At 44.5% G+C, this 26,955-nt stretch overlaps 1 protein-coding gene and 1 long non-coding RNA gene across 14 annotated transcripts in view; one reads left to right on the top strand and one right to left on the bottom strand.

The window, feature by feature from the left end:
* Positions 1-9,356: 9,356 nt before the first annotated feature.
* Positions 9,357-18,741, bottom strand: LOC139059850 (uncharacterized). Of its 2 annotated transcripts, none has more exons than XR_011514403.1 (4): positions 18,629-18,741; positions 13,953-18,446; positions 13,715-13,883; positions 9,357-9,528 (listed from the first exon to the last, which is right to left on the bottom strand). It is a non-coding gene; the product is annotated as an uncharacterized lncRNA (long non-coding RNA). The 2 variants fall into 2 exon arrangements; XR_011514404.1 differs by lacking the exon at positions 9,357-9,528 and adding an exon at positions 11,411-11,543.
* Positions 18,742-20,885: 2,144 nt separating this feature from the next.
* Positions 20,886-26,955, top strand: part of Tmem43 (Transmembrane protein 43) — a 210,947-nt gene continuing 204,877 nt past the window's right edge. For all 12 annotated transcript variants that reach the window (XR_011514400.1, XR_011514401.1, XM_070538296.1 and 9 more), the window contains exon 1: positions 20,886-21,385. Coding sequence is in view for 8 of the 12 variants with exons in the window: in XM_070538296.1 (XP_070394397.1) it covers positions 21,248-21,385 (138 nt within the window). In the remaining 4 variants the exon portion in view is untranslated. The remainder of the gene's footprint in view (positions 21,386-26,955) is intronic.

Genomic DNA, 26,955 nt, shown 5'->3' with positions numbered 1-26,955 from the left:
TGATGCCCGTAGGCTGTGTGTAAGTCGTACTTCCCGAATTTACTGACGCATTTTAAGATCAGCTGTCCGCTTTCGCAGACAAAAAAGCAGGAGTCAGGGTGGTCCGTGGGTTGGGGCAACATAACCTGCTTCCAGTTTCGATCCCTCCGCTACCCTTTGGGTACCCTGCCGCCACCTTGATTATAATCTAATGCTCTCCTGAGGCCTCTGTTTGCCGGTTACATGTGCCCTCCTGGAGCAGTACTTGTAAATGAATCCGATCTATCGTCGCAACGAAAAAAGCGCCCCGCGACTTCTACAACACCAGTCAGAACCTTGCCCATTGGTTTACCTATGTGTGGCCGCAAATACCTGAAACTCAATGCCAGTTCAACATATTTGTTGGCAAGGGTGTCAGGTCGTTGCTTTGTGTGGAATCGGCCTTTTCTCAATTCTTAAGAATTTAACTGGAATGCACCTGACCAGTGCTGCTCTGTGGTGCTTGCCACCAATCCCTTGGACAGGGAAGACATGAGTATCCCTGTGCATACACTTTATACGCAGTGGTGTGACCGCTTCCTTTGGGAAACTACCACGTTAGCGATATTGTGAGCGCAATGTGGCTTTCCTTCATCTTCCTCATCCGTACGTAGTGTGTAGCTTCTTCCTCGCCATAGCTCTAGCTTGGCAAGAATAAAGCGGTTCCTTAGAAGTGGTGAAGGTGCTGGGGTTCTGCATACCAAGGGCATATAAGGTAACAGTGCTTGTGCCTTTAATATGTCGCATTCGATCATTTTGAGACGTGGTGGTGTTCATGCGTTAGCACAATTCCAGGACATCCACAATGTAAGAGGTACATGATTCTCTAATTGTATACTCTCTCCAGGCCTTTCTCACAACCTCAGCACAAGTATCGGGAGCATAAAAAAACTGACAAAGCTGGTGCATGAATGTTGCCCGATCAGAAAGATCTGGCTCTTGGACCAAAGTCAATTTTTTTTTTACATTGTAGAGGCAGACGGGCATGCTGTAAAGTTTCTAAGAACTGTCCCACCATTGCTGACTCTGTTGTACATTTATCAAACCACTTGATTCTCACCAAGCTCAAGCTATGGTGACAAAGACGCGCCACATGCTTTACAGTCACATATTGCACTCGCAATACATCTGTTATGCCAGTTTGCCGAAATGAGCATGCACAGTAGTGACGAATTCACTATGCGTGCACAGGGATTTGCCTTTCCTGTCCTATGGGCTGTGGGCAAGCATCACAATGCTACACTCGTCAGGCACACCTCAGCTTTCAGTATGTTTACATTCGGTTGCATGAACATGGAGGGAGTGCGTTCGCTGTAATCAGTACCACACATTTTGCTAATGTAGGCTTGAGTGGCTTTCCCATGCCTCCACTAAATAGTCGGAATACTTCCATGTATGATAGAATGATGAGCATTTAACCTCCAGACATGCAGCAGTCTTTACACCACTGCAAGGCAGAAGCAGCCTTCTCACCATGCTCACGCTCAAATAAATCCCATTATTAAGGCATTTTATGGGCCTCCCAAACCGCCTGCACCACCTGAATGATGTCACTTGTTGTTGCACCTGGCTGTTCATTTCATTTGGCATCCTCTGTTTGCACATATTCGTTTCCAATACAAGAAAATTGCAGGGCTGGCTCGCAATCTTTTCTGTTTTCCTTATTTTTTTTATGGCCTTGTAAAACTGAGAAACGATAATGGAAAAAAGAAACAAAGGCTGCCTTCCTGTTCACCAGTGAAAGCATTGTTGCTTAGAAAGAGGCGCAGAAAAAGATGTATATGCATGTCGGACAGCCTGCACAAGGTTTTGTCTTTGTCTCTTCAAACATCGCGTACCTGCGTCAGTGGACTCGCTGTTCTGTAGCATTATCCCTGGCAGCGGAAGCACTGTCCCAGAGCTCCTAAAGAGTCATCGGAAGCACAGTGCTAAACCTTCATCCTTGAGTGAAGAACGTCACTGGACAGGACGAGAGATGACAAGGTGAGACTGATTGGGGCAATGTTGTGGTGATGGGTGCCACCTGGTTGAGCGCACAGTATGGTCCCCTGTCCTGAGAAAAGCTTTTCTGGGAGCTCTACACAGTGGAAAGGGGACCAGAGAAGTACAAGCGCACCAGGGGAGAAATGAAAGTCTCATTGTGAAGCATGGTACTGTCATTTCTGGTTGCTTCATGATGCAGTAATGATAGTCGCAGCACAATATTTTCAATTTATTCTGGCAACTCACGATATGCAAGTGAATGCTGCTTACTCTGATCATGTGGCTGCGTTTCAGTGCTTGGATATTTAAGGCCACGTTGCAAAATGCACAAGAGATTTATAATCGACTTCGTGTACACAGAAAATACAAGAACAGTTCTAATAGCACTGAAAAGACAGAGCATTCATGGCGTCGTTCAAGCTCAGTGTCCTTGAACGTGCACAAGAACTAGTCTAACTGATGTTATGACTGGCCTGTGTGGTCAACGATTTGTGTCGCGCCACCAAAGCAACAGCGAAAGGCTGGACCCTTTAGATATGCCGAGCCGCCTGCAACCGTTGGAAAACGCCTAGGAGGCCCCAATAGCAATAAGACCTTATCATTTTTGCAGGCATTTTCGCCAGCTTACCCACGGCTTGCACAACACCCTGATGTCTGCTTAGTCTCCACAGTGTTGTCTCCCTTCAGCAAGTGGGACGATTAAGCTTTGTGTGTGCATTCGTTCTTTCTCTGCGTCCTCGGCAGGGAAGATGCCAGCGTTGTGTGCGTGTGCGCATGTCAGTGCCTTTCCTTCTACTGAGCCAGTGGGGGTTAGAAAATTCGTTGAACACTTGCATGTATCGAGCGGCAGCTGCCAGCGTGCAGAGTGTTTTCTCTCTCCTTTTCTTGAGCGAGGGTATTCCAAACACTATAAAGGATGTCTTCGCTAATGGACTTCAGCCTTCAGTTTTTGAGCAAACTAGCATGTCTGTCGCTCACCATCGGGAAACTTGCAGAGTTGACCACTCCGTAACAATGTGAAGTAAACATTCATTGCTACTCGTTGAATTGTTGCCGTATCTCCTGCCTGGCCCCCTCGGCACTCATGAGCCGCTGCAAAATGCAGTCAGCGGCACGATCCGACAACCAATGGTAAGCTCCAGACCACCAAGCCCACGCTACTTCCACAGTCTTGGGTTCCCATCTTTAATACGGAGCAGCAGCAAAAAAAGAATTGACATCTGTGAATAAGGTATGCGGATGTGGGCTGCTTCCCTTGAACATAGGAGGCAAATGCCTTCAGGAAGTTCAGTTGCACTTTGTTATATGAAAAGGCGTCTCACCAAGATTGGAAGTTGCAAACCGACAAGTGCAGTGCATAGATCACACACTAACAATCCTGTCTCCAAATTATCAAAATTATGCACAGTGGGAAGACAACTGAAATTTTAAACAAAAGCCATCATGGTCTCAACGAAGCCCTGCTTCAGCCAGAGTCAAAGTTACATGCACAAATGTCTCTATGTAAAACGTGCTGCCTGCAATATCACCAACCATGGCACGTGACTTTTGTAAGCCAACCAATGTTAAATGCCATCCCTGGATGTGTGCCCCACAGCAAAAAAGGAAGAGAAGAAAAAAAGGAAAGAAAAGACGGCTCGTCATGCGAGTGTGACGTGAACCCTTGGCTCCGTCATGGGGGAAGATGAAGAAGGAAGATCACTTGGAGGCAAAGGGGTTGAGTGCCGTCACTTTTAGCACTCGCCTCCTGGCAGCGTGACAATGCAACATTTCAATTTCTTCCATTTCCTTTAATAATGAACTAATTAGAAATATTTGTTTGAGGAAATGCTCCCTTGACGGCATCTTACAACTTCTAATGTACCTATAACTAAAATTTGCCATGGTGCTTAATGAGAGGGGCTTTTCAGCCCAAATTAGATCCTGCAGACTATAGTACAGTATGGAAAATATGGTACATGGAACTGTAAAATTTAATTTTCCACAGCAATTTCTATCTGTGCAGTTGGAGTTGGCTTTGTCATAGCATAGATATGAGGACCGTGAAACAACCTTTGTTCCCTAAAGATCCTGTCCTGTAGTATATTTGAGCATTTACATAAAGGCATGGAGACCCTCAGTGTGTTGCAATCTAAGTGGCAGCATATAGGTGGTGTGTGCTGCCTGTAGAGATGCCACTGTAAGCCATCTATGTATTGGCGGATTTCTGAATTGTGGATGGGAGAAGGCTCATGGCTGTTCTGCCTTTGCACCAAGCACTGCAGAGCACAGTGCTACAATTTTCTGTTTGTGTAGTTCGAAGAAAATTATTCCTGCAGTGGCAGTCACTACACAGAAAATGCACCCTACGAGAGTGGACAGAGTTCCAATGTGACTGTGGTTTGAAATGGTCCAGCCCCTGTGTATACAAGCACCGATTTTCCCAGACAAGTGTGACAGTGCCTGGCTTTGAATGCAGTGTGCTGCTTCATAAATATTGCAGTTGCCCAGCACTAAGCTGCCTGGATTATGTGGTTGCCATAATGACTTCTCTGTACCCGTGGGACAAATATTTGCACTCGAAATAGCGACAGCAGCCATGCATTTCCTGCTGACATAGAATTAGGTTCCACAATGTCATCTGATGTATGCACATGCTGTGATGTGGTTGGTGTGGCCATGCTCTTTTTTCCTCCCTTCAAGTATGCTGGTAAACTGCCACTAGTTACAGATGTCCGCAAGGAGTGCACACTGTGTGAGTGCTGCACATAATTTGAAATTACGATCACCACAGTGATGATAAAGGACACATTGAAAGGTAATCTGACAACACTTATCAAGACTGTCTACAAGTTTTCTGTGAGAGATTTCCTCAGGGTTGACAAAAACCATCTTACGGACCATTTAATGGGGTGTTACCGCCCACATTATGAGATGGAAGAAAAGGAAGCCATTAGGATTTCTCTGGTGGTGCAAGGTGCTCAAATAGATGGCTTTGAATTGCAGTAGACATAAATATTATCATTCTTTCTGTCTGGGCACATAACTTCTTTGCCAACCTCTCTGTCATCTCTGTAGCACATTAATTTAGGATAGTAACTCCACTCTGACGCAGGAGATGAAAGTGCATGCCAGACATGCTGACCACACTGACTTGGAGAGTGCCACTTTCTTAAATGTGGCAAAAGTCTGTGTTTTGGGCGAAATAAGAGCTCATAGGCAATTTTTATCTGTGATAAACAGAAATATGTGCTGCCAGTGGTCAGACGTCATTGAGGTCGAGCTTCTCAAGCAAGTAGATGCCATCGAGAAGACCAAAGAAGCCAGTGATTAGCCATTATGCGCAGCAGCTTCAGATGGCAAAGTCCAGCTGGGGTTTCTCTGCACAAGGTCACCAAGTGGCATTCCTAAGTAACAGATATTTTTTACCCTAAACTGCTACCCTAGAGTGGCTGGAACGTGCACCGTTCGTTCCAAGCATGCAGCTGTTATCAAAGCTTAGTTTAGTCAATTATTGAGGCTTAAGATGGTTTTAATGAATGTACATTAGGAAACAATTGCAAAAGAATGTAAAAAAAATTTGAATTGTGTTGACTCTTTGGTGGCATACTGTTGCTATTCCTGAAGTTACGTCCTCAAATGACTTATGCTCCAGGTATTTGAGTAAAAACTATGGGTGTGGAAATATCAATTTTTTAATTTCAAAGCTAATTCGAATAATGAAACCTAAGTGCAAAGCGAATATTTTTCGAATATGAATACTATTGGTATTGCAAAAATACATTTCTTTTCACCAACCAGAGGTGCAAAATAGTTATACTACATAGACTGCATAGCAAATAATGTACAGGGATATTATGTTTCGTGGTTAACAAAATTCTCTAATACAACACTTTTGTTTGACAATGTCATAATTGTAGTTACTTAATGTTTCATGAAGCAAGGACAACAGCTCAACATGTTCGAAGAGCAATGACACCTAGTGCATGTCACCATCGATTCAGACATCAAAAAGAGCTGCTTAAGTGTCTGGTATCAGCAGGTCGCTCTTCGCAAGCCGAGCCAACAGTGGGCACCACGCTTACACCATCGCTCAAACGGATCTTCTTTTTGGACCAAAATGTCATCATGCAAATATCTTTGAACCTGCGATTGTGGTAGTGAAAATTTCTGCCACGAGTGAAAATTTCTGCTGGTTGATAAGCTCATCAGAGTCTTTCCACAGTGCTGATGTGGAAGTGGCCCGTTCAGAAGCTTTTGTTGTTGAATGCATACTTCGGTTCCTTGGTGATGAAATTACCCTTCCTTTCTCTAAATCCAAGGGCGAGATCTCGCATTCTGAATGTTTGCTTGCGCTCTCACTATTCGCCTTCACTGTGCTTTCGTCAGCGGTCGTCTGCTTGGTGAAGCGGGAGCGCCAATTGAACACTGCCTACTCACTGATGTAGGAGGTGAAGCAAACATTCAGAAAGTTAGAAGCTGGCGCAATTTCATCCCAGGTTGTTAATCCAGTTTGACATTGAAGCATCCTGGTAGTATTAAAGTACTTTAGAATGAGGTTCCAGAAGCATTGCCAAGTTTGCCACTTGGTGAAATTTGTAGTTTCGAACAATTTAGGCTCTTGGCGAGATTAGCAGTGAACACAGAGGTTTTCACATGGCGATTGGTGTTGTCCAAATGCATGAAGAGGTCACAGTATAGGTACTTAAGCTAGTGTCGAATAACCATAAGCACCCGCAGGGGCCCCGTGACAGTGTCTCCTTTAACTTCAGATATGCTTCACTGCATGATGATAAATATGCTTCGCCGCATAACACGACTCTGCTGCAGAAAAGGTGACTTAAACCGACAACAGCCGAGAAGGTGCAAATAGCACTGCACTGCCAGGTTCTTGCTGTTGGCCTTATTTTTCTTCTTTTCACAGTGTCCTTACTGTAAGTGCACTCCAGAGTTACAATGCAGGAATATGCATGTGTGCACAAGCTTTCTTTCAAGAGTAACTCACGATCATAAGTTACGTCATCATGGTTTCGTACTATGTTACGGCATCATAAGCGAGACATAATAAAGGGGGCCTCAAAGGCTGCGGGAGAGACTAATCTTTTGTGCGAGATTGTGCTATCCTTGCTTCACGCAGTGCAATATTATACGACTCTCATGTGTATGGTGGCATTGTCGATTATGAATGTTTCCTTACTGCGTTAAAAAAATGTGTAGTGCATCTTTCAGATAATAATGGCATTATAGCTTCAGAGTTGTTCCAAGTTTTGGGGACTTGTTCACTAAAAGTACATTATTAGAAAAGCTTTAGAATGTCTAGGTCATAATTGCATTTGAAGAACTGTAAGTCTTCCTATACATAGCAATTAGTAGCGTACTGTGCGATGTTGAAGGTGGTTTTTATTCATAGGCCCTACGCAGAGAGCAGCAACACAATGCCTGGCATGTGACCAGGGTTCGTAACAGTGTTTGCATTTCCAGTGCTCGTAACTGATTCAAGTATTAATGCATAAATTTGCTTTATGAATTCTTTGTAGACAGAAGGTGCTTGAATATTGGTTGCATGAAATGCGCCAATACACACTGTATACGTATAGGGTGTCTTTTATTACCATACAGATTTTCTTGTTTTCAAGTTATGAGCGCGGAAAATGTGGCATTCTTGCAGAGGAATTCCTCTAATGCACTCTCATTTCTTACAAATCTTTAAAGTTGCACCTAATTCAAGATATTCATCATTGAATTTCACTGGTAAATCGAGGTAATATTGGAACTGAGTGTGCTGGGAGTGCAGAAAAGAAGGTCCCGCTATCTCATCAGATGGAAACATCTTGGCCAGTCATTGTAGCTGCTGATACGACACACTTTGCCTGGCAAGCATGTGCGTCAGTGTGCCATGTCAGGCTATCATTTAAGCTTTGTCCCACACTTCTTGACAGGGCACTGCCGCCTGATGTGGAGGAGGATGCACCAAGTTTTGATTATAATGAATATCTCAAAATAAGTGCAATTTTCGAGATTTAGAAAAAGAAAGGGTGTGCGTTCACATGCGACTGCCTCCAAATATGCCATTTAGAAGGCTGCCGCCAAGTTACTAATAAAGAAGCGACTGAATTTTTCAAAATTAATTTTCTGAAACTCGCATTATTAGCAGCATAGTGTGTCCACCTCACCTAGAAACTCCTTTGCAAAAACGCCGGGCTCTCCGTGCTCAAAACTTTTTGCTAAATATCTGCATGGTTAAAAAAAAGTAGATATGCACAATTGTTTATGCATGAAAGTCGTACACTATCACTTTTCAAGATTTTTGCCCTTCTATGCAACACCAGAAAAATTGGAAATAGAAGCTTCAGGTGACCTATCTGATTTGTTGCAAGTTGCATGGCCATATTATTGTTTTAATTTTTCGCTATTACCTTTTACTGTGATGTCGCCACTGCAGCAGCTCGATCTCGATGGCTGTGGCTTTTCATTCCAGGTCACAAAGCTGCACCCAGGTAGAGGCAGATTCCAAAAATGCTTGTGTACTTAAGTATAGCTGCACATTACAGAATCCGAGGCCCTCAACAATCATCCGTAGCTCACGAGTTCCTTATATTTTATTGGGATTGAAGAGCAACGTTTGTGCTATATCCCTCTATTTCAGACGAAATAATGTGCATGCAAAATTATATCTTCATTACTTTACACCATAGTACCAATATCTGTCGTGCGTTGATTTTTGATGTCTTTGCATTTGCTATAGCAAGGATTTTTAAACATCAGCCACAAAAGAAAAAATGAATGGTCAAAGAACCAAGAAATGGTGTGTAGCAGCTCCCTTCTTTCTTTAATTGGTGGCAAGTTTTGCACTCGTTGTGTACTTCAATAGAAGTGTTACCTTCCTGCTTTGGAACTTTGTGGTTTTGTTCTGCCAGCTGCTTGACCAAAACAAGCAAAATGTACTTCGGATATTCCACAATTCTGTATGCATTTGGTACAATAAAATTTGTTTCAAGAATGGACAAATGCAGTGATGGTTGTATTGAAAACTGCAACATGCTGATTTTAGTTTCATGCTTCATTAATTTTCTCAGAGCCCCAAAGAAAGCATGCGAGGTTTGAAAATATATCATGCGACGAAGTGCTGGCCTGCCATGATATTAGTGCACTCGGTCTAGAGAACTGATTGATGCTGCACATACATTGAACATGGTGGCCATGACCATCCCTCATGAATTGGCATTCCCTGCCTAAACCACCTCACCAACACAGCCTGTTAACAGCAAGAAAGCTGTCGAGGCTTCCAAGAATTTCTATGCACTATAAGTATCGCCCTACTGAAATTACTCCGTTTGTTTGCTGACAATTGTCTTGACAAAAGTGAAAGCCGAATCAGTTGTGTTCGATCAGTTTTATTTACATACAACCTATTATAATGTGGACCTTTCTTCCCCTCTTCAACTGTTCCACAGCTGCTGCTGCCATCTTGCATGCCACATCGAGGAGGGGGCGGGGGCAATGTACATGGCAGGTGCATGGGAGGATTTTCCAAGGAACTCTGGAAAGCTGTAATCAAATTGTGGGCAAAGTTTAAAAAGTCTTAAATACAAAAAGGGTGAAGAGTATTGTAACCTTGTACATGATCACACCACATGTTTCAGCTGCAGCTGTAAGTACCTTGTCTCAACCAAGCTACAGTTCTTGCAATGTTCCACTTTGTGATACTCAGTATGAATTGATAAGACTAGCTGCTATTCTAGTGGTTGTGCAGGCCACAAGGGAACAGTGCCTGGCCTTTGTGCTCGTATGTGTAAATTTCTCTCTTTCGGTCTCGCCCAAGTCACACCAAAATGTTATCCACAAGTGTCGTGCCAAAAAGGCCTGGCAACATCTCGTATTAAGCCGTTTGACCCATTTTATTGCACTGATGCACACGGTGCAACCAAATGTAGGAAATGACATCGCCTAGGTGATTAGTAAATTACCCTTCTAAAATACCACAAGAGCAACTTTGCTGTGGCAAGAGCCTTAGCAAAAACATAAGAGACACAAAAATGAAGGAAAAGCGACACCTTCAAGTTCCCGCACCAACTCACCGTGACAAGCACAGATTTTGACAGTGTCTGCTTAAGCTTAGTTATTTGGAGATACATGCAGTTGAATGCTTTTACGAGCATTGAGATGCCCCACTATGCTAGCTTGCCTTTTATGGCTATAGAAAGTTGTATACTGCCACAAGTCTGCCTATTCCGATTAGAATCTATATTGAAGCTGCTTTGAGCAACAGGTGGTGTTCTATTTCAGCGCTAATGATACATTGAGAGTAGTGTGCCTGGAAGGAATAGAAAAAAGCATTGCAGAAGCTGCAGTACTTTGTGCTCGCTGAATGATCACACGGGAAGGTAAAGATGCCATCAGAAAGCATCTTTCGTATGGAGTCTCTTTAAAAGAAAAACACTACAACTAGACATGGTGACAGTTGTGGGCAAACTAAAATATAATGATAGTTCAAGGTGTGGTATGGCATGTTTATGCTATTTCTAAAAAAATAAACATGGCAAGTGTGTCCATGCCAACAATTGACACAGGATGTGCAGATGCAAAACTGCAATACAGCACCACGCCGTCAAAACGACAGTATGCAAGTGGTGGTCCAGCATCAAAACTTCAATGTCCCTACACTGCAACACTGGGAGGCCATGCTGCGTGACAGAAGCCTGGGTGGCCAGCAGACACTGCTCTGTCGGGCACAGGACGTGGCAGCAACTATTTCTCCTAAGGATTCAATGAACGGATTTCTCTACCTCACCCACCATGCGACGCACCATGTGAGGGAATGACAGTGCCACTACTCTCACAGGATATGGATGGTGCACAACACCACCTTGAGCATCGGAGCGCACGTCTGCCTGTGAGCTCTGTGTACTACAAACACAAGTGGTGCATGCAAGGTAACATTTAACACATCACTGCCAAATGTCATCAATGAACAGAAGCAGCAAAGAAAGCTGCTTACATAATTTTCACAGTGTCGGAACTGCATATTTTTTACATCCTGTCTGCATGCCGCATTGTTCATCACTGCTAAAAAGTGCATAGTTGCATGGTACTTTTTTTCGATTTTGTGCACTTTCTTTTGTCTTGAAAAAATAAAGCAGATGTCTCTCAATGAGCCGTAAGTACTAAAGTTGCTCAAAAGGGTAGTTTACTGAATTGATTGCATTTGAGTACTGCAGGCCTAGTTTCTTTCGGTCTTTCTCTTTTAAAGCCTCGGCACAAGTTAGCTGAAACACCCTGTATACTGGACAGCTTGCCTGGCTGCCCGCACCACCGAGGCGGGGTATCTTACGTTTTTGTGGTGCACTTGTCGCCGTCTCGTAGCACCGGTCGTCCATCCTTATCGCGCACACGCCAGCGTCGTCTGGTGTTCCAATTGGCTGCAGCAAAGCGGACAGCTCTGGCGGGCAGGAAAAAAGTGGTCCGCGAGCGATCGGGCTTGCTGCCTCGTTTAACGCCTGCTTTTATACGCCTGGCCAAGAGCTTTGCCCGGTTTAGCCGCTCCGTCTTCAGTGTGAACGTGCCTTTAGAGTAAAAAATCAACAGCTTACGCTTCCACATTTTTTGCTTGGTAGCTACATTCAATTTGCTTGCTCCTCGTCTTTTAGATGTCTAGGCTCCTCGCATTTTAACGTGGCTGAATAGTGCACAAATCAGAAACGAGAGTTTCTGTGGCCTAGCCTTCTCACACTTGCAAGGATACCATCCAAAATTGACCTATTTTTCTTATGAGGTGCCCACTGATTATGAGGATGCTGACATCGAAGGATCTCGAGTGGTTCTCTAGCATTTTGGTGACAAACGGAATACAGTAAATGCCGAGCTACAACTGGCTTGATATCTGTCAGCACCAATGAACGCAGTAGTTAGTATTCTCACTAAATTGATAATCCAGCCCAACAGCAGATGGACACCAGTGGTTTGAATCCCCCGTGTTGGCAAATTTAACTGGCTGAAATCAAGCATTTAAAAGACACGCACTTAGTTCCATCCCTTCAATCTGTGAGCATAATGAAGATCAAAGGTCAGGTTATGTGGCTGCAGCACCTTCTGTTCATGCAGCATACCTTGTGTGCAAGCCACATCTATTTACAACAGAAACAGCGCTTTTCCACCCGTGAGCAAATGTTTGGAGTTAAAATATGGTAGAATTTTTTATCCAGCCAACGCGTGCACGCTGAAATCCAAGTGGTACAGCCAATATGTGCCTGTTTAATCACTGCAATGCATTGAGACACTTCCGACAACGCACGGCTGTACCAGAAAAGGTTTTAATTTTTTTCACTAATGCTATGTACTTATGAACTTTTATGAATGTACCTGCAGCTTTCGCAGGCTTTCGAGTAGCTCGAGCGTAAAGTGGCCTGTGTGTTATTGCTATTCAGCCGGAGTGCAATAGGAGCCAGTCAAATGAGTAAAACATGAAGTCAATGTGCACACAAAGACTACATGTACCCTTGCATGACTTCGTGCTACAGGTAGCTAACAGCTTCCAATTCACAGTTCTTGTAATATGCTTGTGGCAGCCATCTACAGTGATCTATTTGATTTAACGGGGATGTGTATGTTGGCTGAAAAAGAGAAATATGCTAGGAAATATATTAACACCGATGGATGCAATATATCCTTTCCGGTAGAGTTTTGCACAGAAAAGTTAGCAGATCCCATGCATATGTGAAAATCGGTTATAAGTGAAGCCTTTGTAATGTTCAGTAAAATGCAACCACTCGTTCACTTCTATAACTCTGCACACAATGCATGACCTGGTCTCGTTTAGTTCATTTTTGTCCATACTAGGTTGCTTTCGATGCTGACTTTCCAACTTCTCTGTGGCTGACTTCTTAAATTTCCTGTTGTATACTTAATTTCTTGCCTCTTGTTCTACGCGTCTACCCAGTGGTACATGTTGAGCTGCACTTAACAGGTAATCCAAGTTGCCATTTGGACACATGCCAAGCAGCACATATCCAGTGCCATACACAGTGACCAATATTGGCAGGACTGCAGCAGCCACCACCCACTAAGCAAGGAAGAGGCAAAGAGGGTTTCGTTTTAAGAACCGCTCATTGAAGTTATTCAATCAATCAAAAATATGTAGCAGCTTGCATATGTAGGAATGCGATTTATTCGCGATGCTAATAATTTGATCACCTGTTTTGGTAGCTGTGGGCACGAGAAATTTAGACACCTAACCGCACCAAAATTCAGCTATTATGAAAACGCGGAATTTCGATCAAAAGAGTCCATTTGCCGCTGTGGTGGTTTGAAGGACGGCGACAGAATAAACCAAACATTGTAGAAAGGGAAGTAAACAATCTGCGCAACCGCTCTATCGCGTGTTTGACAAAGAAATTGACGAAAAAATTTGCTTAACGTGATTCAGAAACATGTCTACACAGGAACGTTCAATGGTAGAAATTACACTTCACCGCTACAGAGTAGCGAAGTTGCCCTGAATAGTGGGACCAATATTTTCCGACCGCCCAACAAAGGGTGAAGTGCGCACAGTATGTACGGCAACACTTGCTTTGTTCACCGCAGTAATGCCACCCTGTAATGGAGACAACTACGACAAACGGTCCGCATTTCTTCAGCAGCGAGGAAAAGTGAAACATTTTTTTACCGAGTCAGAAATAAGCCAAGCGTGTTCCTGACGGTATGTAACGGCAAGCCGCTGGAAAAAAGGGGTCCATACCTCGGGGTTCAAATTCCGCAGACACGGCATGCGCTTCAGCGTAGCCGTCAATTTGCGGTTGAGCAAGCGACGTTTTTGCATTTTCTGTTCCGCATCAGCATCTTCTAGCCAGCGAGAGAGCACCTTGAAAGCCAGCACGACGGGCGCCGTCTCGCTGAACAATCAAGGCCTAAAATTTAAAAGAAAACACAACTATTAGCGCTTATTGTTTCAAATTCTGTGATTTCAGTAGACTTACCTTGATGTTGTTGCATATTTCTTGTAGATCCATGTTGCTTTCACGGTCATTTCCGCCAACATAAAGAACGGCGAAATCGACACGCTCGAAGCGCATCCTGGAGACAGCCCACGCCAGCCACACTGAATTGTAGCCAGCAAAACTGAATGTGCAGTCTTTAATAGACTCAATTAGGCGCAGGCGCGACCTATTAAATTTAACCTGACTCGCCGACAATGACGCCGCGCAAGGACGGCATGAGTGAACACGATCCAGCGAGGCGTAACAAGACCACGCGAACGAACCTACGTGAGCCGGCAGAAACCACAGGGATTTAGCAGCAGCACCTAGCAGCGTCTTTCCCTAGGCTTACAAGTACCTATCTGGGGGCAGGGAGTACGGCACTGGCCCACGTCACATCCGGTTTGCCTCTAAACCGGGTACAGCCATAGAATAAAGAACAACTTTAGAGAAGGGAAACTGTACCTTTGGCAGTGGTTCGAAAATAAGCAGCGGCAGCGCATGGAACTAACTTTCGGGGACGCCAGATGACGTTGCTCAATCCGGAAGCGGAAGTGCAAACTTTTTTTTTTTAGCGCAAAATTCAATATGGCCGTTTTTTGCCGGTCGCGTACGCTGGTACGTGCCGTGCTTGCCCTGCAGGCTATGCGGCATGCCTCAATGCCTTCGCTGCCGCTTAGCTGGTGCGTTCTAATTGCCAAGAGCCTCTACTGACGCCCATACAAACAAGCCACAAGTGAGTGAACAGAACGCGCGACTTTATTGGCAGAAGACAAGCAGTGTACATCCTCGTGCAATAGCAGAAATAAAATTTGCATGTCGAGATACGCTGGAATCATTGACGCGAGCTCGTAAACGGCTCACCGTCGTCGTCGCACGTGGTGGTCAGGTTAACGAGCAAGAACCAGCAGCGGAAACATATTGGACAGAGTGTGCCACTTATTTGCAGCGACAGTCGCCGTTAAAAATGCCCAAATTGCATTGCGAAGCAATCGGGAGACGCAGGCATCTGCTGCCGCAGCCTACACAGCGACATGGGCTACCCCAGATTTTAGCCGTTCACTCCTTTCCAACCTGCACGTTTCTTTTCTTTCGGGGGCCGCTAATGTGTGGCTCACACTTGGTGTCTCACATTGTCTCGCTATGGACAAGTCGCTTTCGTGGGCATCGCCTCCATCAGCTACTTTTGCGGGCCTTTCCACCCATGTAGCTATCAACTTCATACGCATCGGACTATGTAAGCACGTATGCTGGTCTCCGTTCATGCCTAATCGCGGCCGAGAAAGGCCAGAGGCACAATATGCCCATTGCTGCAGCAGGAAAGCGCGAACGGGGAGCACGAATCACGGTGCATGAAAATTTGGAGTCTATGTCGCTGTGCAGGCTGCAGGAGCGAATGCTTACTTCGAGAGACTGCTTCCCAGTGCAACCGACCAGGCCGCAATATTCTAAATACATAACACTGCGACCATAACCAAGTGACATAACAGCAAAATTAAACAGCAATCAGTCACCGCATGAGGTTCAGACAATACGTTATACATTGGCGACGAACTATATGGCAACAGTGAGCATTCACATACACGGGTCTCTTAGGGTACATTGAGCTGCCTACCTACAGGCGTAGTGCCCGACTTCGTCGCACGTGGTGGTCTACTAACGAGCAACAACCAGCAGCAGAAACAGATTGGACAGAGTGTCCCACCTGTTTGCGGCGACAGTCGCTGTTAAAGATGAGCAATTTGCAGTGCAAAGCAGTCGGGTGACGCAGGCATCTGCTGCCGCAGCCTACACAGTGACATGGACTACCCATAATTTTAGCATTGACACCTTTCCAGCCTGCATGTTTCTTTCTTTTGGAGGCCGCTAATGTGTGGCTCACACTTGGTGTCCCACATTGTCTCAATATGGACAAGTCGCTTTCGTGGGCATCACCTTCATCAGCCACTTTTGCGGGCCTTTCCACCCAACTTCATACAGGTCCGACCATGTAAGCACTTATGCTGGTCTCCGTTCATGCCTAATCGCGGCCGAGAAAGGCCAGAGGCACAATTTGCCCATGGCTGCAGCAGGAAAGGGTGAATGGGGAGCACGAATCACGGTGTGCGTAAATTGGGAGTCTATGTCGCTGTGCAGACTGCAGGATCAAATTCTTACTTCGAGAGGCTGCTTCCCAGTTCAACCGACCAGGCCGCAATATTCGAAAAACATAACACTGCGACCATAATCAAGTGACATAACAGCAAAATTAAACAGCAATCAGTCACCGCATGAGGTTCAGACAATACATCATACATTGGCGACGAACCATATGGCAACAGTGAGCATTCACATACACGGGTCTCTTAGGGTACATTGAGCTGCCTACCTACAGGCGTAGTGCCCGACTTCGTCGCACGTGGTGGTCTACTAACGAGCAACAACCAGCAGCAGAAACAGATTGGACAGAGTGTCCCACCTGTTTGCGGCGACAGTCGCTGTTAAAGATGAGCAACTTGCAGTGCAAAGCAGTCGGGTGACGCAGGCATCTGCTGCCGCAGCCTACACAGCGACATGGACTACCCATCATTTTAGCATTGACTCCTTTCCAGCCTGCATGTTTCTTTTCTTTTGGAGGCCGCTAATGTGTGGCTCACACTTGGTGTCCCACATTGTCTCAATATGGACAAGTCGCTTTCGTGGGCATCACCTTCATCGGCCACTTTTGCGGGCCTTTCCACTCAACTTCATACACGTCCGACCATGTAAGCACTTATGCTGGTCTCCGTTCATGCCTAATCGCGGCCGAGAAAGGCCAGAGGCACAATTTGCCCATGGCTGCAGCAGGAAAGGGTGAACGGGGAGCACGAATCACGGTGTGCGTAAATTGGGAGTCTATGTCGCTGTGCAGACTGCAGGATCAAATTCTTACTTCGAGAGGCTGCTTCCCAGTGCAACCGACCAGGCAGCAATATTCGAAAAACATAAAACTGCGACCGTAACCAAGTGACATAACAGCAAAATTAAATGGCAATCAGTCACCGCTTGAGGTTGACAATACATTATACATTGGCTACGAACCATCTTACAGGCATAATGCTTGCCTTTGTCACATGTGGTGGTCTGGTAACGAGCGACAACCTGCGGTACAAACAGATTGGACAGAGCCTTGCACCTGTTTGAACCAACAGTTGCCGTTGAAGATGAGCAACTTCCATTGCGAAGCAATCAGGTGACGCAGGCATCTGCTGCCGCAACCAACACAGCGACATGGACTACCCGGCATTTTAGCGTTAACTCCTTTCCAACCTGCACATTTATTTTCTTTCGGGGGCCGCTATGTGTGGCTCACACTTTGTGTCCCACTTTGTCGCAATGTGGACAAGTCGCTTTTGTGGGCATCACCTTCGGCAGCCATTCTTGCGGGCCTTTCCACCCATACGGCTATCAACTTCATACACTTCGAACCATGTAAGCACATATGCTGGTCTCCGTTTTGAGCAAATCATGGCCGAGGTAGGCCACAAGCACAATTTGCCCATGGCTGCAGCAGGCCAGAACGAACGGGGCGCACCAGTTACGGTGTGCGTATACTGGGAGTCTATGTCGCTTTGCGGACTGCAGGAGCAAATGCTTACCTCGAGGGACTGCTTACCAATGCAACTGACCAGGCCCCCACATCTGTAACACAGTTACCACAACCAAGTGTGGCAGCAAAACCAGATTCTGCAATCAATCACTTCACTGTAGCTTGCACAAAGACCCAGGCTATCAAGGAAGAGGAGCAATCATCAACGAGACTAGGAATATGGAAAATGAGAAAGCTTGCATTCAAGAGAGAAGCCACTCTGCTCTGCAAGCATTGAAGGCTAAAAACACCAAGAAAAGTAAAATGGTGCATAGCACATGTGCATAGGTTAATGCAAGACGCATGCCGATGCTGCATCAGCTATTTCAGGAGAGTAATTGCGCATGACAACATACACTAGAAGATACTGCTACAGATATGTTAGGCTGCTAGACAGTGACTGGTATTAAGTATCAGCGAAATATCCAAATATAAAGGTTGACCTTTATATTTGGATGAGGATGAATAACCTCTAACAAAAATGGGCAATGAGAAAGCTTGCATTTATAGAAGAAAAATTACACTTCACACAAACGGAATTAACATGGCTTGGAAGCTGATTAAGGACGAACTGATGAAACTCAATCTTTCGGCCAGCGTCGTCCGTGCTTGGTCAGATGTTGCAGGTGCATCTGAAGACGAAGAATTTCTAGAAAGTCCTTTTTGAGTTACTTGGATGACTCAGCCAAATGTCCGTGCTGGTGGAATGGTGGCTGAAGCTCTTTGCAGTCTTAACACAGTCCTTTGCAGACTTGATATCTCATCCATATTCTTGTGCATGTGCTTCTTTGTTCTTGGTGTAAAAGCCTTGCAAATTCGGCTCCAGCCCCTTCCTGTTGGTGCAGATAGGAGCTCCTGTGATGACCAAGATGTGCTTGGCATAGACTCTGTTGGGGCAAAACGGTGACACGTGAGATATAGCACAGATTAGCCAAATTTATGTGGGTTTTATATGTTCGAACCAATTATACTGAACCATATATATGAACAAACATTCATATCTGCTGCAAACGGCAAGCCAATACAGCATAGATCAAACATATTTATTTCTGAACCATATGTTGTTTACCTTGTAGTAGTAGCCAATGTCCACACAATGACCTTGTCGTAGCAGGCAGCAGCTTCTGTTTAGTGCGTGGAGTGTGTTGCTTTATACTGGTGCCGTCCTCATTACTGCATGTCTGGAACAGAAATTTTGACTGAATCAGAAATTGAAAAAGCAAAGTTTTGCAATATGAAATGCAAAAAGGTGTGACATATATGTTGTAATGATTTGCGACTACAGAACACATGCAAATGTACACTGTCTATTCTAGGGTGCTTAAGCAGCATGTTAAATAAATATTGCTATTGCCCATAAAATTGATGTCTGCCTAACTACAATGCATGTCAACAGCGCAAGTACTATTAAGATCACAAATGAGAACATTTGTGGGTTCATTTATGCTCTAGAAGTGATCACACTGCTAGTTACTCAAGCAAATGCATGAAAGTCATGAAGCTATTAGAACTGATGCATTATTTTTCTCCACGAACGTGATGCACCGCTTCACTACTGCAAAAATAAATGCCCTACGGTAAACCAATCTGAACAGCAAGAACATTTGGAACCAACAAGTACGAAATATGGGTATCATGCTTGCAACTGTTTAATACATTAAATTCTGTACTTTCACTTCATTTTACCAAAGGATTATTCGGTTTTGTGGACGAAAGACGTTGCCGGCCGACTCGAAAAAAAGTTTAATCTGTATAGTGATAAGGCTACTCAGTCACCTACAACCACGGCTACAATAACATGAAAAATGAGACGCGCGTTCCGATATCGCTCTTTCTTTCCTGGTTGTGTGTGTAAACCAAACGACAGCCTCGCAAGTAAAGGTTTATTTAGGAAACAGCAACTGAGATCCTCACTGCCCATATGTAATGCAGGATCTAGTTCGTTAACTTGTGCCCGCCTGGAAGGTAATGAGACAGATATTATATAACGATTGAAGCAGCGGTGTTAAACGACTCACCGTTATTGCCGTTGTCAGCCGCAGCAAAATCCAGCTCCCGTTTCGATGCAGACCTGTTCCGAATGGCTCACGACCGAAACCCAACTGCCGGGCTTACATGTCCGCTTGCAAACACGTAACTTCACCCCAAGTTACATAGAAGCGCAAGAAACTAGTTTTAGAAACAAAGAAGCAACCAGTCTTGAGTGTACGAACGAATGAATCCGTGCCGCCGTGCACTCGGAAATACCGGTAAAAATTTTAAATCCAGGCCAGAGGTCACGTGAAAGATCGATGATGCTGAACGCTATTTGCGTTCATAATGGCGAAGAAACAATAAACTTACTAAGAAAGAGTACAATATCTAACTAGCAATGATAATTTTGCCCTGTTTTATGTAAAAGAAAATGCTTCGGTAATTGCAAGAGAAAGTTTGTCAGATAAAATTGCGCTTATTACGACGCCTCTACCGGGAAATGTTGGAACTAACGAACGAATCCCGAGGTGATGCTACTAGGTCGGCTTTGTTAGCAGCGGCGCGCGGTCGATTTTTTCGCCCTCTGTGGCCATTAGTTGAACTTGAGAGTGTACGGGGCCTGGTACAGCCGGCCTGCGGGGATACGCTTCTTCCCCGCAGGCCGGCTGAGGCCGGTGAACAATAGAAGGCAGCATCCACGTGACCCTGCGTTTACATAAGTTATGACGTCGTAATCATCAACAACTAAGTTTTGAAAACGTTTCAAAGTTTGCCTACTGTGCCCAATTTGAATAAAAACAAATGGTCTCGTCACCTTTGAGTGAGGCTAAAAAGCTTCTTTGTTTTGTTTAACTGCCGTGATGATTTAATAAGCTAAATATATTTGCGATAAATGGCGCTACAACTTGCATTTTGGGCATAAGTGTATAAGTTATGACGTCGTAGTTGTAACAATAACAAAGCGTACAAGCATGCGTGCAAACAAAAAATAATATTGTTTCAATTTATAGCCAGTTTGCCCATGGAACACGTATAATACTTCTTTGCCCACGTCGGACGTTGCATTTAGAGCACGAAGAATAAAGTTTCACGAGGCAATGAGGTCCTGACAGCCCTATTATTACGCGATCGATTACCATGACACCGGCTTTTGAAGTGTAGACGTTTCGTCACCAGCGCAAGTAAATAGCTATGCATTCTACTTATGAATTCAACGTTATAACAAGACTTTGCGTTTTTTTCTTTGTAAATTTTACTTTCCGCTTGTCGTTTAATTTGTTTCTCGATTTCCACGAGTGGCGCGGTCTCCGATGCTTTGGTCATGACGTCATCAATCTCGTTTCGGTTTCGCTACCATGCTTGAAGTTAAAGTTCTTTATTCTGTGGTTAAAGTCGGTTGTTTACTGTATGGTTAGAATGCACTCTATAGTGTACTAGAGGTGTTCTGTGGTACTAGAATACATTGTCTAGTACACTCTACTTGAGGTGTAGGTGTTCTGTGAGGGAAATTCCATAGGCGGTGGGCTGCAGTTTACGTAAAATATGTCACGATGTATACATTGCCCACTTGAATGAGTATTGGTGTGGTGGAAGCTGTATCTAGCTGCTGCATGGCGCTCCTTTCTCATGTAGTACTCTGCGCAGTGAAGTTGGTGAAGTCGCGTATGAGTTTAGGCAAATGCACTAGTAGGTACGTCTGGCATCAGTCGACTGCATGGTCAAAGCTGGTCATGGTCAAGCTTTGTTCTACGTGATGGCGAGTCCTTCATGCACCGACATCAGTGGCGGGCTAGAGCGCACGCCTGTGTCTTTTCTCAATGAAGTGGACACCGAACGCCTTCCTTACTTCGAGGTGAGTGCCCGTGAAAATGGGATCGCGTCTACCGGTTTTTCGGCCTTGACATTCGCAGTGGGCAAGGCTTTCCCAAGTGTCGGTTGAGCAATTTCTAATTAAATGGCACGCATCAGCTTCGTTGTTGAAGAGATTCCTTGTGGGGCGTGGGAGACGTATGCACGATCACGCCTGTTTGACTGCATATTGTCTTTTGCTCGTGCTGTTGAAGTTATTCTCGGAGCTTTCTGCGACAGCACTGCGCCGCTGACTTGGCCCCTTTTGTTCTGCGCTGTAGTACACCACCACAAATGTGCCGGGCCCAGGATCGGATGAGCAAGCATTTAGCGAAGTGTTTGCCAGCTGCAGCTGCCAGGTAGCGTGCAGTTCGCCGTGCCCCTGCGTGGTGCGCAGCAGCCGTGCAAGACACGCAACAGGCTGCGCTTTGGCAGCGATCGAGTGCTCTGCCCTGTGTTCTTGTGACGCCGCCTGCCCTGTCCGTGATGTCCAGCACGGGTTGCGCTACAGACTGCAAGTGTACAAGACACATGAAAAAGGGTTTGCAGTGCGGGCAATGGAATCTATTCCACGTGGGAGCTTCGTCTGCTTGTACAGTGGCGAAGTCATCAGCCTCGAGGTAGCACGCCAAAGGCTGTCGAAGCGGAACCCCTGTGAGCCAAATTATGTCATGGTGTTGCGTGAAAACGGTGTGGTGACACTCGTAGTGGACCCTAGCAGTGTTGGTGGTGTTGGGAGATTTCTGAATCACTCGTGCGAGCCTAACCTGGCCGTTACGCCTGTCCGGACTGAATGCGTTGTGCCTGAGCTTGCACTGTTTGCGAAGAGAGACATCTGTACGGGTGAAGAGCTGAGCTACGACTACTCCGACGGCTCTGCCTCAGGCAGAAGCAGCACAAAATGTGCCTGCGGTGCCAAACGGTGCATGGGCTGGTTGCCCATGGATAAACAAGCGTTGGGCTGCTGATGCCATGGGTTCTTGCAAGAAAGTTGCCTGCCTATACAAATTCGCGTAACTGTTTGCAGGGCATTCCAGCACACACACTTTTATTGATATTGTTATTTTTGTCATCACTCATTGGCAGCTGTCTTATGTTTGCATTGTTTATTTAGGTACTATAAGGAGACGTATTTTATACAGGTGTCACACGGTGCACTTACGATTGTTATTGATCTCGATCAAAAGTGTACTGTGTGACACTGGTATTGGTAAGATAGTAAGTGCAGTAAGTAGAATTAAAATTGCAAAGTAACGACCACACGCATATATGACAAGTCCACTGTTTGTTGACACAGGATTCGTCACAGATTAAAATAGAACGTTTGGAGAGCAAGTAGCACGACAAAAGACTGAACAAGGTCAAACGAAGCCACATATTTGTAAAAGGGTGCATAAGATTTTATCATTTGCTTCTATGTGCGATAATGCACATTTTGTATGCACGACATATCCACATCTATCAGAGGGGAAGCTAATGCACTTTGTTTTGCTTATATACTCTAGAATGGCCTCTATAATCTCCTTTATAATTTTATATATTGTGTTAGGCATTATGTTTGTGCCACCAAACTGCAGAATGAGTGCACTTCTTGAAATGTATGGTCAGCATCCCCACTGCAGTCTTTTGTTGACAGTTGTAATTATTCTCTCCAAGTTGGAAGATTTACGCAGTGTCTAGTGCATTTCTTCGCACAGCAAAAGGGCTTGTACCATACACTGCAGCACTTTTGCAATCAACAGAATTTCGCTTTTCTCTAAATTTGTACTCGTGTCTATCACTCCTAAGGCAGTTCCTTATCAATGCAAATAGCAATCTTTGCCTACTTCAGCCATTTTGAATCTATATATCTATCTAATCTAATCTAATCTTCTCACACCAGCCCAGTGGCCTTTGTCTACCTGCTTAGGCTGTTAGGTATGCGCTCCTGGTCGTGATGCCCTCGTGGTTGTTCCACTGTCGTCATTCCAGCCTCGTGATCCTACTCTCATGAGGCCATCGTTGTCGTGCCTTCTACCCTGGCCCAGTCACCCAAGTTGTCTAATAGCTTAGGGCCAATAGGTATGGGCCCGTTGTCATGATGCCGTTGTGGTCGTTGCAGCCAGCTTTGTCATCCAACACTCGTCATGCAGTCATCGTCACACCGCCATAGTGATGCCGTCGTGGTTGTTCAATCATCATCACTCCAGCTTCATGGTCTGGCTCTCGTCATGCTGTCATCTTCATGCTTTCTAGTCTGACTCAGTGTCAAATTGCTTGGGCGACTAGATATGTGTTCAGGGTTGCAATGCTGTCGTGGTCAATGTGTCATCATCCTTCCGGCTTAAGTCGTGTGACTCTTGTGCCGTCATCACATCATTGTCGTCACACAGTCGTCTTGTGGTCATTGTCACACTGTCGTTTTATTATTGTTGTCACTTCGATAACGTCGTCCCATTGCCGTCATGGCATCGCCGTTCCGTCGACATCAATCCTTCTTTGTAATTTTATTGTGGTCATAGTCTCGTCATTCAAATGTGATTATGGTGCCTTTGTCATGCTGTCGTCATCAGTCGCTATCCTGTCTCCATTATCAAACCATCATGATGTCGTCATGGCCGTGCCATTATTATCACACTACCTACATCATCCGACTCAAGTCATGCCATCTTCATCATACAGGTTTTGTGATCCAGCCATCAACGTACAGTTGATATATACTTGTTGTCATCCCATTGTCCTCATGTTGTTGTCTTGCTATTATCATCCCTGCGTTGTCGTCATACAGTCTTCGTCATGCATTCGTGGTCATACTTTTGTCATGCCATGATCGTCATGGTGTTGTTTCACCATAACCATTACTTGAGCATCATCGTATTGTCGTCATGCCACCTGCGTCAATCCGTTGATGTCATTTTTATTTTTCATTTTATTGCAGTCAGGCTCAATTCAATTGTGATTACGTCGTTGTAAAGCCATTGTCACACAGATGCATTTGTTGTCATACAATCGTCATCATGCCGTCTTGGTCGTGTGATTGTCATCATTCTCGTTTCTTCATCTGGTTGTCATATCATCATCTGATAGACCTCGTGTCATCGTCATGTTGTTGTCACTATAGCACCATTATAATTAAAGAATCCACATGTCATTCTCGTCATTGTACACCTTTGTCATTCCATTGATATCATTCCTTCCTCATTCTATAGTCACTGCGTCAGCATCATACATCCGTCATCATGCCTCCATGCTCATGAACGACCTTGGCAAGCGAGTGCCGTAGCAAAGTGGGACAATATTCCGGTATGTGACATATAACTGAATCAATGAAATTCTCAGAATTAACACTGTGCACTGAAATGAATGTCACTTCAGAAATATGGGCGGTCGCTGCATTGCTCAATTGCTATTCACAATACTGTCGACAGTCATCACAAGATGAGTTCTGCTGCATTTTGTCACCATTTAGCACATTCTTAGAAGCCTTCTAAGGGCAGGAAACCTAATATTACTAATATTACTGAAGTCTCCTGGAGGTATCCGGAAATGAGGATTAAGCATACTTTGTTCTGGCGTAGGGAAGTTGATATAATGTTTCCATGCAGTGCTTCTGAACTGGAAGTTTACCAGTGGACAAGAAGCAATTTTTTTTTTTTAAGTGTGCTATATATATTGGATGAAATTGTGGCTACACGTGGCATGATGCTGTTAGATGGACAAAATGCTTAATGAAGCATGCATGAATGGTATAGGATTACATCACAGAAAGGTATGAAGTGTTATGTGTAACTGGCATTATTGCAGTTTGATAAGTGAGATCATAAACCGTACTAGGCGTGTGTTTTATGTGGCAAAAAAAAAAACGAATCAGTGCCATTTTGTTTCATTCTTCCTTAAAAGGCGGAGATTTGGAAGATGGCAAATAAGCCTGTTCACTCACTACATATTAGTTTCATGAACATCTGTTCCCAATATTTGATCATGTACTCGGAGCATAGTCACAGTCGGTTGCCTAGCTTGGTTTAAAAAGCATCCTGCCATTTTTCTTGTGTTGTTATGCACTTGATTGCCATTGGCTTGATCTCCTTAGATACCATAACTAAACAGTGTTTGTTGCAGAACAAAAATACTCCCTAATGCAAAATTTGAGCGCAGCTCTGAACGTGTTATCATTTTGTGATATATTGGCAGGCACGGAGAATAATTCTTGTGTGGCACATTGCAAACGGGGCAAAGTGTGGTGTGACTGCCTCGCTAATCTGAAGATCGCAAGAGGCAGCACGTGGATGACGCGTGGGAGCGATTCACAGCAGCTTTGCAGACAGACCTCCCAGACAATGCGTGCCACTCCAGTGCTATCTCATAGCCACTGTCGACACACTGCACTTTTCTTTGCACACCCTCCTACTCTGCTCTCGCATCTTTCATCCCCTGCTGCATTCGCTCTTTCATCCTTCGCTGTGCTCATTCGCTCCGTTAAGCTGGCGCTCACCGCAGGAACGGGCACGTAAGAGCTGCACTCTAAGAATGCAGAAATTCATCACTTATACGTAGTGCAGTCTGGTTGTGGAAGAAAACACTGGTCACTGGCATTTGCGATCAGCCTCTCCTTAGAGGCTTTGCTGATATCAAAGCTCAGTGTGATTATGAGTGCAGCATGGCTGTGAGGCTTGCGTTGGCTTGATGGCAGAGCTTGAAACACCATGGAAATGATTGTAGAAACTATTGTAAGGATGTAGTACTTTCACAGTAAGAAACATACTGTTTGAAAAAAATTATGAAGTGCCCTTTGATACCTTCCTTATAATTTAACCACATTTATCTGATGGTTGCGTTTTTACAACATACTGGTTCTCACATCAAATCAGACTTTTTCTATTACCATTTGCACAAACGAAAAAGGTCGAGCAAGAAGCCTCAATAAGCAGCTTGTGCAATTCTCAACTTCTTTACAACAGCTGTAATCACATGACTGATCAAGAAAACACGAAAATCTGCCTTGATAGGACCTAAGTAATGAGAAAATCTATATTCAGCTTAATTAGAGCCAGAAACATCAAATATAAACTTGAATCTGTGGGCTAATATGACTGATTGAGAAACATTTAAAAAATAAGATGTCACGCAGAAAAGTATCGTCAAAAAGCTTGAGATGCGCAGAGGCAAGAGTAACAAGAAGCGACAAGTGTACCAACTTCTGATAATACATGAGGAAATAAGTCCCTGTTTTCTAAACGTGGCAAGTTCTGCACGTCCTAAGCTGAAGTGGGATGCATAAGCCAGAGAAAAGCACAAAAACATGTTGGCATGTCACCATCTCTAATTTAAAGAAACAATGCTGTGCACATTTTTTTTTTTTGCATAAGCATAAATTGCAAGAAGCTTGTGTGGCTGCATCAATTCAGGTGCTCACATTGCAGTGATCATTTCTGGTAGTACCATCTGTTCAACTATAAGATGTGATGCAGTTTGTCTTCTTAAGTGAAATGATCGAACAGTGACAAAACATGATAGAGCAGAAATTTTATTTAGGTTGTTTTAATAGCTAAATTTCCTAATTTAATCTAACAAATATTAAACAACCTTTGAATCTAA

Source organism: Dermacentor albipictus, chromosome 5, assembly GCF_038994185.2.
Source record: "Dermacentor albipictus isolate Rhodes 1998 colony chromosome 5, USDA_Dalb.pri_finalv2, whole genome shotgun sequence".
NCBI lineage: Eukaryota > Metazoa > Arthropoda > Arachnida > Ixodida > Ixodidae > Dermacentor > Dermacentor albipictus.
This window is presented reverse-complemented; position numbering and strand designations above follow the sequence as displayed.